The sequence below is a fragment of the Hyperolius riggenbachi genome, chromosome 6 (assembly GCF_040937935.1).
Source record: "Hyperolius riggenbachi isolate aHypRig1 chromosome 6, aHypRig1.pri, whole genome shotgun sequence".
Classification (NCBI taxonomy): Eukaryota; Metazoa; Chordata; class Amphibia; order Anura; family Hyperoliidae; genus Hyperolius; species Hyperolius riggenbachi.
Genome location: NC_090651.1, coordinates 126,529,372 through 126,542,348, shown reverse-complemented (window position 1 = coordinate 126,542,348; position 12,977 = coordinate 126,529,372). Strand labels below are relative to the sequence as shown.

General features: G+C 43.3%; 2 protein-coding genes across 11 annotated transcripts in view; one reads left to right on the top strand and one right to left on the bottom strand.

Moving 5' to 3' along the window:
• The window catches only part of LOC137521088 (leukocyte tyrosine kinase receptor-like), a 176,198-nt gene that overhangs the window by 103,750 nt on the left and 59,471 nt on the right, over nt 1–12,977 (bottom strand). For 5 of the 9 annotated variants that reach the window (XR_011022029.1, XR_011022030.1, XR_011022027.1 and 2 more), the window contains 2 exons: nt 10,865–11,085; nt 4,837–4,943 (listed from right to left, as the gene is read on the bottom strand). Coding sequence is in view for 4 of the 9 variants with exons in the window: in XM_068239874.1 (XP_068095975.1) it covers nt 4,837–4,943 (107 nt within the window). In the remaining 5 variants the exon portion in view is untranslated. The remainder of the gene's footprint in view (nt 1–4,836; nt 4,944–10,864; nt 11,086–12,977) is intronic. The other 4 variants (XM_068239874.1, XM_068239873.1, XM_068239872.1 and 1 more) reach the window with 1 other exon arrangement.
• LOC137521086 (calcium-activated chloride channel regulator 4A-like) overlaps nt 1–12,977 on the top strand; it is a 153,527-nt gene that overhangs the window by 117,938 nt on the left and 22,612 nt on the right. For both annotated transcript variants that reach the window (XM_068239867.1, XM_068239866.1), the window contains one exon: nt 2,239–2,403. In XM_068239867.1, the coding sequence (XP_068095968.1) occupies nt 2,239–2,403 (165 nt within the window). The remainder of the gene's footprint in view (nt 1–2,238; nt 2,404–12,977) is intronic.

Sequence of the window (12,977 nt, the reverse complement as noted above, 5' to 3'; positions counted from 1 at the left end):
AATGGGAAACAGTTTGTTAATGATTACCACTATTCAAAGTATCTATAGAAGTAATTCTTATGAGCACAGGCCTAATAGAGAGCTAATACTGTAGTTGAGGGAAGGCCCTTCGGGGCCCCTCTGGCTCAAGGGCCCCAATGCGGTCGCAACCTCTGCAACCCCTATTGCTATGCCCCTGCCTAACTGGTACTTCCCCACGTCTCAATAAGTGGTTGCCTGGCTTGCAACCAACACTTTTGAGTATCACTCCATTTTGTGTATTATCTGTAGCATCTCTTGCTCAATGATCCTGCACCAGATTGGGCTCCCCTTTTTTTCTCATTTACTTCTCAATCAAGCTATTACAAAAGTTAAAGGAAGCTGGGTTTTTTTTTTTTGCACATTTTCACTAATATAGTAAAGAAGACTGTGTATGGAGATCTCTGTGCCTGTATGGGACTTGTTATCTGGCAGATAGGGTTGAGCATTCGGATCGGAACAGTTTCAGGCAGAGCCAGCTCTACGCAGGGGCAAGAGGGGGCAGGGACCCCTCAAATAAATGTTGTGCCCCCTCAAGCAGGTGAGGTGGCAGCGGAGAGAGAAGATGGAGCGATGGGCACAGCAGTGGGGAAGTGGGGATTTCTCCCCCCTTCCCTCACCTGGGGCTCCCCCTCTCTCGCTCCCCCTCCAGATATGAGCAGCTGACAGCGGCGGCAGAACACTTCCTCTCTTCTCAGCGTAGGAGAGAGATCTGTGTGCCACTACTCTGGTCTAGACTAGACCAGAGTAGTGGCGCACAGATCTCTTCTCTCCTGCGCTGGGAAGAGAGGAAGTGTTCTGCCACCGCCAGCCGCTCATATCTGGAGGGGAAAGCGAGAGCCCCAGGTGAGGGAAGAGGGGGGATGTCCCCCCCTTCTCCACCGCTGTGCCCATCGCTCCCTCTTCTCTCCGCTGCCACACCACCTGGGGACATCTATACACTTGGCTACACTGGGATTCGGGACACGGCAAGTCCTGGTTACATATACTGGGGACACCTATACACCTGGCTACCTATACTGGGGACAGCTATACGCCTGGCTACCTATACTGGGGGGGACACATACCCCTGGCTACATATACTGGGGACCGCTATACACCTGGCTACATATACTGGGGACAGCTGTACACCGGACTACATATATAGGGGACAGCTGTACACCTGACTACATATACTGGGGACACCTATAGACCTGGCTACATATACTGGGGACATCTATACACCTGGCTACATATACTGGGGACAGCTATACGCCTGGCTACCTATACTGGGGACACATATACCCCTGGCTACATATACTGTGGACAGCTATACACCTGGCTAAATATACTAGGGACATCTATACACCTGACTACATATACTGGGGACACCTATAGACCTGGCTACATATACTGGGGACATGTATATACCTGGCTACATATACTGGGGACATCTATATACCTGGCTACATATACTGGGGACATCTATATACCTGGCTACATATACTGGGGACATCTATATACCTGGCTCATATACTGGGGACAGCTATACACCTGGCTACATATACTGGAGACACCTATACACCTGGCTACATATATTGGGGACAGCTATACGCCTGGCTACATATACTGGCGTACGTGCATCAGTATGTGCATTTACTGGTAAAAGGCTGTCTGTCATTATGTGCATTAACTGGTGAAACGCTGTCTCTCATTACATGCATTTACTGGTGAAAGGATGTCTGTCATTACGTGCATTTACTGGTGAAATGCTGTCTTGCATTATGTGCATTTACTGGTGAAACATTGTCTCTCATTACATGCATTTACTGGGGAAACGCTGTCTGTCATTATGTGCATTTACTGGTGAAACGCTGTCTCTCATTACATGCATTTACTAGTGAAAGGCTGTCTGTCATTATGTGCATTTAATGGTGAAACGCTGTCTCTTATGTGCATTTGCTGGTGAAACGCTGTCTCTTATTACTTGCATTTACTGGTGAAATGCTGTCTCTCATTATGTGCATTTACTGGGTAAACACTGTCTGTCATTACGTGCATTTACTTCATTTTTTTTATGTAACTACATTAGCTGGTATAACTACATTACAAGTAGCCCCACCCACATGCCTTCATGACCATGCCCATTTTTTCGCCGCAGCGCGCTTTGCAAAATGTAGTTGTCATGAAAACCAGTACAGTGCTGCACAATTAAAAAGCAAAACTATGTTATTTTTTCAGGTCCAGACATTATCAAAAATGATGGAATCTACTCAAGGTACTTCATGCAGTTTTCAGTAAATGGAAGATATGGTTTAAAAGTACGCGTCGAAGGGAACAAAAGTAAAGTTCGCCTGGTGGCACCAAAGAACCGTGCTTTATATATTCCAGGTTTCATATCAAATGGTAAGAGTTTATCTTTTAATCTCATATAAACTAAAACATGATAACCAGAAAACCTTAAAGAAAAACCGAGGTAACATGTGACATGATGAGATAGACAAGTGTATGTTCAGTTATTAAACCTACTACCTGTCTATGCATAGCACAGTAATCATACATCAAATAACAACACTGGACAATCCTGTTATGTTTCAAAATTTAAGTGTATTTCAAATTCCGTATAAACACACCTGAAACCCACACAGAGTATCTGGGCATCACATTAACACCCTCATATTCTTTCCTCTTCTCAGCCAACTATCCCCCACTTTTAAAATCCCTTTCAGCTTTAACAAATGGTCTACCATCCCTTTATCCTGGCTAGGTAAAATCAACTCAATTAAAATGACATACCTACCCAAACTCCTATACTACTTTCGAACCCTCCCAGTTAAAGGAATACTTAAGTGAAAAAAAAAAAGATCTTTACCCACTCGGGGCATCTCTCAGTCCCCTGAAGCTGTATGGTGCCCTCGCAGCCCCGCTCCGATCGTCCTGTCCCCGCTGGCGGCTACTTCCGGGTTCGGCGACAGCCGCCGACAGGCTGGGAACGAGGGTGATTCTCTGCGTTCCCAGCCGCTATATCACCCTCTATGCTGCAATAGCGCGTGTATATATATATATATATATATATATATATATATATATATATATATATATATATACACATACATACATACATACATATACATATATATATATATATATATACACATACACGCTATAGCAGCATAGAGGGTGATATAGCGGCTGGGAACGCAGAGAATCACCCGCGTTCCCGGCCTGTCGCCGGCTGCCGCCGAACCCGGAAGTAGCCGCCGGCGGGGACAGGACGATCGGAGCGGTGCTGCGAGGGCACCATACAGCTTAAGGGGGCTGAGGGATGCCCCGGGTGGGTAAAGATCATTTGTTTTTCACTTAAGTATTCCTTTAAAGTGCCCGATCATTACCTACATATATTCCAAAGTGGAATCATGTCTTTTATCTGGGGCCGTAAAGGCCCCCAAGTGCGTAAGTCGACAATGCTACTAACAGCCAATTAACCCGGCTCTTTCAGACTCCGGACACACCTGTATGGTCCTTTTTGGAGATCCCGACTGTGCACCTCTCCTCCCCAGCACTCTACTTTGGCTCCCTTCAAAGTCAAGAACCCCCACAATGAGCCCTCCCCTGAAACATAGCCTCCAGATTTGGGACTCTGTACGGTATTCATCTAACCTACAACCACCCCATCTCCCGCCATCACCTCTTACTGGGAATCCCTTGTTTCGCCCTGGCCTAAATTGCCCAACCTCTTTCTCTTGGTGGTCAGAACACAGTTTTACTCATGTGGTTTATCTCCTCACCCCCAGAGGCGTTTACTCCTGGCCTGAACTCCGGGAAAAAATTCCAGATCCCTAAAGCGGAATTTTTCCGCTTTCTGCCAATATGACATTGGATTGCTACACTCGTTAAGGATAGAGATCTTTCGCAGAATCTTACTCCCTACGAGAACATCTGCCTCCGCCGCCCTAACTCCGGAGGCCTAATCTCTTCCATCTATGCCTTTCTAACTCGCCCTCAGCAACCTATCCAACATACTTACGTTTCCAGATGGGAATCTGACTTAGCAGAAACCAAAGACAGAGAGGACTGGTTAGATATTTGGGGGAGAGTCTCTAGTTGCTCTAACAACCTACACACGGTAAAATCAGCATACAAAGTATTGACCAGGTGGTTCTTGGTCCCAGCCAGAATAGCCAAGGTCTTCCCCTCAGCTAACCCCTTTTGCTTTAGGGGATGCAGAATAATAGGAGATATGCTGCACACTTGGTGGTCCTGCCCCCGCCTTATCAGAAGTTGGAACCGTGTCTTTAAATTGCTGTTCGCTTTATTCCATAAGCCTATTCCCAAAAATCCATGGCAGGCCTTGCTTCATGCAAAAGTAGATTCATTAACTACCCGACAAAACAAACTAGCTTCTTTAGTATTTTCAGCGGCCACAATGACTATAGCAAACAGTTGGAAGAAACCTTCAGTTAATTTCGAGGAAGTTAAAGCTAGAATGAACTCCTACATGGTCAACGAAAAACTCACAAGTATACTTCGCGATTAATACAAATCCAAATACACTAAAAACGTTGCGCTCAATCAACAAGTGTTACGTTTTCCTATGGGAAATGTTCTCCAATTAAATTCACTATAAGTAAGTGAATAAACAGCAGTTCATTAACACAAACACATCAAAAGCCCTTAGGCTTTCTATTATGTGGAGCGCTCCTGTAAATGTGTGTATACATTGAAAAATATCTTCATATAAAGGCAGTCAGCGCTTCAGCAGATGTTAATGCAAGGAGTCTTTAATGTAGCTATCACCACAATTAGGTTGAGGGATCCCCCCATCAGGTGTGAACTCACCGGATCTGATGACCGTCAGGGCCAAGTTTCGCATCTGGGGTATAGGCCACCCCACAGCCTCTCCGGCAGGTCTCCCTCCACTCAGTAGTTGTCCCAAAAGTATGATGCTGTTAATATGACAAAGACAGGCTCCTCATTGCGTAAAAGTCTTTTAGAACTTTATTAAAAATATATCCCATATATGGCTTTAAGCATAGTCCATAAAAATCAGCGTAAGTCACATTACAATTTACCTCTATACGAGCATGTGGGGAATGCTAAGGCAGCCTTGTATGAAGCTGACATACATCACGCTCCCTGCCAATGGCAAACTCACCCACTAAAGTGGAATTGACGAACCGCCGATGTAAATATTAAAAATTAAAAAGCAGCAGCGTGTAAACTCCAGCCGCGTCCAACCGGCAAACACGCGTGACGTCACGCCGTAACTCCGCCCAACGTTTCGTTGCTACGGCAACTCACGTTTCGTTGCTATGGCTACTTCGCGATTCCCATAAAACCTTTGAGAAAACATGGGACCCTTGGATCCAGCTCGAGCATCCAAACATGGAGGATACACTAATCACTAGACTATGAGATGGGCCCCTTCTCTTTTGTCTCTTTCTCTACTACCCTCTCTCACCGATTTCAGCTCCTTCCCTCTTCTATCAACTTTCCACCCCCCTCCCTCCCCATGCTACAAGATCCTGGAAAAGCAGAGGTTTTTGCTCACTGCTCAGAGCTAAATCTTTCTTAGCCTCCCCTCCAACCTCCCCCCCCCCCCCCAACCAGGTCGGTCCGTACACTCTCCCTTTACCACAGCATACTCCAGATAGCGGGTCTAATCCTCTGAGGTACATTAACTCTTCCACAGACGCTTTCCCCCTTCCCTCCCATAACCTGTACTAGGCTTGGCCCGAGGGACCCCTTACATGTTATCCCCTGTCCAGTATGTCCCTCTCCCCCTTGGTTTCAGGTACCCTAGGTGACCTACTTTTTAAAGCCAGGTTCTTGTGCTCTTGTTAACTGTTTTACCACGGATATATTGCTTTGTTATACACTGCCACCCTGGGATTCATGTTGCATAAGCCATGTATGGTCTTTTCCCTATTGTTGTCTCAATTTCCTTGTTTAAAATCTCAATAAAAACTTTGCAACACAGACTATCCTAATCTATTGCACTGGCCCCCTTATACCCCGTATAGCAAATATGACACAATGGAATGAGCAAATCCCTTATTCAGCGCTGATTTTCGGAATTTCATAAATATTGCACTGTCCCTTTAAGAGGTTTATCTGATATCTCCTTTGCATAGCCATTCAGTGCTTATGCTATAATTTACTCAATGTTCACTCTCCTTCAGTTAAAATTTTGCTGGAAAAAATAATTTATGGTGATAAAGTTCAAAAAAGCGGCCTTAAAAACAAACATTAATTTGTTTGGCCACACTAAAGGGAGTAAGCAGTTACTCTTTCAAAGCCCATGCATATGTCCTTATAGCCACACACTGATTTGGTTAGTTCTTACCGACCTACGTAGTTTTCAGAAACGAGGAAAGCTCGGGGGCGTCCCCACTTACTCAAACAGAGTCCTCCAGCTCCCCGTTGCAAAAAAGGCTCGGTCTCTGTGGCTGCTTGGCTGTCCCTCTGCCACAATACACGCTATTCCAGTTGTTGCGCAATTTCGCCGGCTTGAAACGCCGCTCTCCTGGGCTTCTCCGCCAACTCCTACGGTGGCCTGTGCGGTCCAATATTAGCCAGCGCGTTTCATCGTATACACAAGTTTTTTCAAGGCATAGACCATAATTCTGGCTTCAAGGGCCCTCTAGTAGGCTTAAATAGGCTTAGGTCATGCATATTATACTGCCAAAATACTGCCATATTCATATCTTTTCGCTCATTGACATTATCTTGTGGATTTTTATGGAATTGCTTGTTCCTTTTATTGATTTTTAAACACTATACTCTCCTGCACCATCTTGTGGATGTTTTGTATATTGAAAATTATGCAAGAACTCATTCCTAATTTTATATACCCTTCTCAAGATGTTCATTATGCCATATGCTAATTTAGCACTCCATACTCATATAATGAGCCTATAGCCTACAATTTACTAATTAGCCATTTTTATTCATTTTATCACACATATCTTGACTATCATGCTGTACCGAGAGGGGGCCCTGGAGACACCGCCCACCCAAAGGATGGGGAACAGGTCCCCCCAAGGGGAAAGGCTCCGCCCTTAAAAAAATAACTCTTTATTGCCCCACCAGATTATACCAAATTTTTTCCACCTACAAGAAAAGGTAATTGGACTTAAAGAGGGGAAGAGATCAATTCATTAGCATTTATTACAAAAATACCCCTAAATTGAAGTCGGCATTAATTCCATGTGATATCATTGTATTACACTTATAGATCCACATACACTCCTTTTGAAGTAGGATCCTATCAAAATCTCCCCTGCTTGGGCTGATTTTCAAATTATAGACCCCTTTAAATTTGAGGCCTCTTGTATTCCCTCATTGACATTCATTGAAATGTACAGCTACTGCACTTTCCACTTTTTTTATTTTTAATATTGTTTAAATGTTCACCTATTTGTGTACCTAAATCTCTTCCCGTCTTTCCAATATATAACTTGCCACACGGGCAGATTATTTGATATATCACTTTAGTGGTAGCACAGGTTATATAGACTTTGATCTTAAATTCCTTGCTACCAGAGCTATCAAAGAAAGAATCTCCCTCAATTACATATCTACAATGTGAACAGTTCAAACATTTAAACGTGCCTTTATGTCTTATATTAGATTTCTTTGGTTTTGCAAACTCGCTACACACCAACATGTCTTTTAAGTTGCTACTGCATTTAGCTGTCACATGGGGTGTCTCGCCTACTATAGAGGCTATTTCTTTGTCTAATGTCAACACCCCCCAATTTTTTTCTAAGATTCTCTGTTTTTATGGACGCTGTGTGGTGAGGTGAAAGGATGGCATATTTTCTGATAATTGATAGTAGTGTGGATCTGCATATAACAGCAGAACAAAAAAATCCACAAAATGAAGCAATAAATCTGGATAAATTATTCAGAGAATATCAGAAAAATTAATTAACGGACTGGGACAAGGGGAATATTTTTAATTGAACCCCTAAAGACAATAAAAATAAATCTAAATACGGTACAAATAGAAAGAACAGGAAAAGTAAAAAAGTAAGATGGGGTGAAAACACCTATAGTTCTTCAGATTATAATAGCGATAGCGATATGTCTTCTGAGCAAGAGACAATCACTAATGCAGTACAGCTGGCTATTGAGGCAAATGAAGGAGAAGAACAGGCAATTGTGAAGAATGTGCCTTTTTTGGAGGCAATTCCAGATCAGCAACGTGTAAATGGGGTAATGACAAGGGCTCAGTTACAGGCATTAGAAAATCAGAAGACCTAGTGGGAAGAGATGATATAAGTTAAAAAAAAAAAAAGGGGGACCCGTTTTTCTCACTCACCAGTGACTGCACCCTATACTAATCATTGCTGAAAGCAATGTCAGCATCTGCTCATAGTAAACACACGTAGCTAAAAATCAACAAACACTATGCTGCCGCTCTGGGTATACAAAATATTAAACCACCTTTATTCTTGTCAAATATCAATTCCAAAACGTACAAAAAGCATCACAACTGCCCTAAAAACACTTAAAACTAGTGCGGAGCGCTCCTAACCACCAAATGCACCCAACCACATTCATCCCATACACTCTGGTACCGGTACCACGTATATCAGTTGTCTTCAGAGTGTGGAGACAGGTAATTGCTGCCTTGGAGTGTTGCAAACAGACCTCAAGCCGGCCCTGCGCTGGCATAAACAGACATTCAGTGGCACAGACCGCTGTAATGACAGACACGCCGTCTCCTGTGTCTTACCACCCGACCACCTGGCGTGTGTCCTCCAGTCACCGGCAGTCTTTCCCACAGGGTGCTGTATCCCCTCTCACCACATCACTGGATTGTTGCTCCGAGATCCCGCTACAGGCAGCCAGACATGCTGCTCATCCGCCTCCCAATTCTCCAGATTTAGTCAGAGGAGGTGCTCTCTGTGTGCTCCACAGCTCTCCCCACCGCACATCACTGTTAGGGGAGCTGGAGCAGTAACACTGGTTACAATGTCGCGCGGGCGGCCAGTGGAGCACTCAAACCGCACGGGGTGTAGCCCCGCCCACCGATGCATTGCGCCCGCCCACTGCGAGCTTCGTCAGGATGCCTGGCGTGGTGGGCAGAGGGACGCTTTATGCGTACGTTTGTACGTCATGGAGGTGTAGTTGTGGAGACATCCACATTCAAGCCTGTAGTTTCCGTCAACAGGCCGGTCTCCATGGCAACTTGATCCTGACTCATCGGTTAGTGCATTTCTGTTTATTCTCCCACCTATATACACATCATAAGGCAACTGTATTGCATCTCACTGAGGATTACATTTCCAGTTCCTCCATATTTCTCCTTTAGTTCATGAGGCCAAATTGCAGTAAAACATATGTTAGAAAGGCATTTTTCATAGTGCATACCAATTGTGTACTTATTTACAAAAATGGAGCATAGCACAACTCTTGGTTTAATCCGTTCGGGGTCAGCGAGTCCAGGAGGTAGATCCATCTGCATTCATGTTGCAGCAGCATCTTCTCCCTGTCTTTACCTCTTCTATATCCCTGGAGTTTATATATGCCCATAAATCTGAAACCAGATGTCTCTCCTCTATGGATTTCACAAAAATGTTCCGCAACAGCACTCCTATATTCCCCATTCGGTTTCTTACCACAGTTTATGTTGCTCAAATGTTCGATAATCCTCTTCTTTAATTTTCGAGCCGTCATACCGACAGAGTAGGGGACAGGGACATCGGATAATGTATACTGTCCACTCGGTATTGCAATTTATGAAGCTGCGGATATCCCATTGTTTGTTTTTATGTGGGGCTTGGAATGTTTTTCCTGTTTCCACAAACTCACACACCGAGCATCCACCACATTTGTACATACCCTTGCCTATGAACTCCCTCATCCAGGTCCCTTGTGGCAAGATATCAGAATGGACTAAGTGGCCCCGCAGATTAGGTGCCCGCTGGGCCACCATCTGCGGTCTGTGTCCCACCAAGGGGCCCACTGTTGGGTCCACCTGTAAAATTGGCCAATGCTTGACTAGGACCTCCCGTATTCGTGACCAATTAGAACTAAAGGGGGAAATAAATTTGGGACAGGTCTCCCTCTCCCGCATATCTCTTTCTCGTGCCTTTCTCCCCACCCCCCCTTTTGTAACAGGTCGCCACGCAGGGTCTCAAGGGCCCTCTCAGCACTGGAGCACAACACCTCAAGCCCCGGTCCTTAAACCGCCAGGTGGTCGGGTGGTAAGACACAGGAGACGGCGTGTCTGTCATTACAGTGGTCTGTGCCACTGAATGTTTGTTTATGCCAGCGCAGGGCCGGCTTGAGGTCTGTTTGCAACACTCCAAAGGCAGCAATTACCTGTCTCCACACTCTGAAGACAACTGATATACGTGGTACCGGTACCAGAGTGTATGGGATGAATGTGGTTGGGTGCATTTGGTGGTTGTTAGGAGCGCTCCGCACTAGTTTTAAGTGTTTTTAGGGCAGTTGTGATGCTTTTTGTACGCTTTGGAATTGATATTTGACAAGAATAAAGTTGGTTTAATATTTTGTATACCCAGAGCGGCAGCATAGTGTTTGTTGATTTTAAGAGATGATCTTAGTGTCATAAATCTTATGGTATTCCCATTATCTGATGACCATTATTGTGTGTTAAGCAGAGGCTTGACATTTTGTCCAACGACACATGGCGACAAATTTGAAGTCTTTAAGGACATTTACTTGTACTTGAGGCGAGTTCTCCTGAAAAAAAATGCATCTAAAACGTGATGTTACAGAAGGAGAGGAATTAGGAACAACAAGTATGCAATGTAAGCAATATTACAGAGGCGCCAGAAGTATAAAACAGGATAAAATGTTTAAAAGGCAGGGAGGCAAAAGGTGGACTTACCTCCCTGGTGCAGACACAAGAAATTGTCGGGTTTTTGACAAAAAATAACGTTTTATTAATATACTCCAATATTTTGCAACGCGTTTCGCGGGTACAACCCACTTCATCAGGCTATAAATAGGAGCAATGGAACACTTGCGAACAGCTTCGGTCAACTTAGCGCCTCTTGTATGCAAGATCAGGAGGAAATGGGAATTTCGAAGATATATGATGTTGATGATCTAGAATTTGAGGAAGAGATGGAAATTGAGGTGAAACAGATGTATACACAGTTAAAACCCAAATCTAAATATATGTCACCCTTGTCAACAAACAGGTCTACAGCAATATTTTTGGAATGAAAAAGGATTTACAAAAACTAAATTGGAGAGGTAAAAATATGTACAATTTATCAAAAGGTCAGTTATCTTCTTTGAGAGAATTACAATCTTTGAGTGAGATAATAATCAAAAATAGTGACAAAGGAGGGAATGTAGTATTGATGCCAAAGGAAATGTACTGAATGTCAAGGAAGTTGAGAGATTACTATCGGATACAAATGGTTATAGGAAAATTTGGGGAAATCCCTTTAAAGATCTGGTTGAGGAAATTAATAGAAAATGATCATGGAGTTTGGGGGAAGGAATCCTATTAGAGAGAGAATGTAGGTATATGGAGGTGAAAGACTACAATATACCGACATTTTAGTACTTTCTAAAACTCATAAAAATGTACGTAATCCTCCAGGAAGACCCATAGTGTTGGCAAATGGTGGCCATTTGGAAAGAGTAGCACAATTTATTGATGAAAAACTGAAACCAATAGTAATCCTTCTACCTTCATATGTTCGTGATACCATGGAGGTATTACAAAAGATAGAAAATGTAATTTTACCAGAAGACTGTTTACTGGTCTCTTTGGACGTTGAATCGCTGTTTACCTCCATCCCTCATGCAGTAGGCCTGGAGGCATTGAGTTATTTTTTAGAGAAATATTAGGGAGAAGAAGAGGAAGAACACAAAGTGTTTATACAGGATTTAATGAAGCTAGTTTTGACTAGAATTTTTTTTTAATTTAATGGAGAATATTATCAACAGTTGAGGGGCGTGGCCATGGGGGCGGCATGCTCAGGCCTACGCATGCCTGCACCTCAGTATGTGGGAGGTGGAAGAGGTGTTTGGCATGCGTGGGTTCGAGGAGGGTGTCACCCTCTGGCTGCGCTTCATCGACGATATATTAATGGTCTGGAAATGAAATAGGGAAAGTCTGAGGAAATTTGTGGAACGGTTAAAGCAAAATCAAAGAAATATTTATGTCACATGGAATTGTGATGAAAAGCAAATAACTTTTTGGGATTTGAAGTTGTTCAGAGAGGATAATCGTTTACCGTCACGCAGTTACAGGAAAGAAAGTGCAGGAAACACCTTGTTACATGCAGAAAGCCATCACATGGGATGCCAGATTAGAGCAGTACCCATAGTGGAATTTTTAAGAATAAGGCGAAATTGTGCCACTATTGAATTATATAAAGAAGAATCAAATTTAAGAAAAAGGCTAAAAGAAAAGGGTTACTCCTCTAGATTAATTAGCAAAAGCGTATATAAGGGGTTTGAAAGCTGGACGTCAAACTTTATTGGGATAAAAGGACAGAGAAAGGACCAAAAAGCCGGATGTGACCAGGCTAGTGACTAGATATGGGGATCATTGGTTTTCACCCCATCTTACTTTTTTACTTTTCCTGTTCTTTCTATTTTTACCGTATTTAGATTTATTTTTATTGTCTTTAGGGGTTCAATTAAAAATATTCCCCTTGTCCCAGTCCGTTTGATCCCCAACAAATATACCCGATTTAATTTTTCTGATATTCTCTGAATAATTTATCCAGATTTATTGCTTCATTTTGTGGATTTTTTGTTCTGCTGTTATATGCAGATCCACACTACTATCAATTATCGGAAAATATGTCATCCTTTCACCTCACCACACAGCGTCCATAAAAACAGAGAATCTTAGAAATAAATTGGGGGTGTTGACATTAGACAAAGAAATAGCCTCTATCGTAGGCGAGACACCCCATGTGACAGCTAAATGCAGTAGCAACTTAAAAGACATGTTGGTGTGTAGTGAGTTTGCA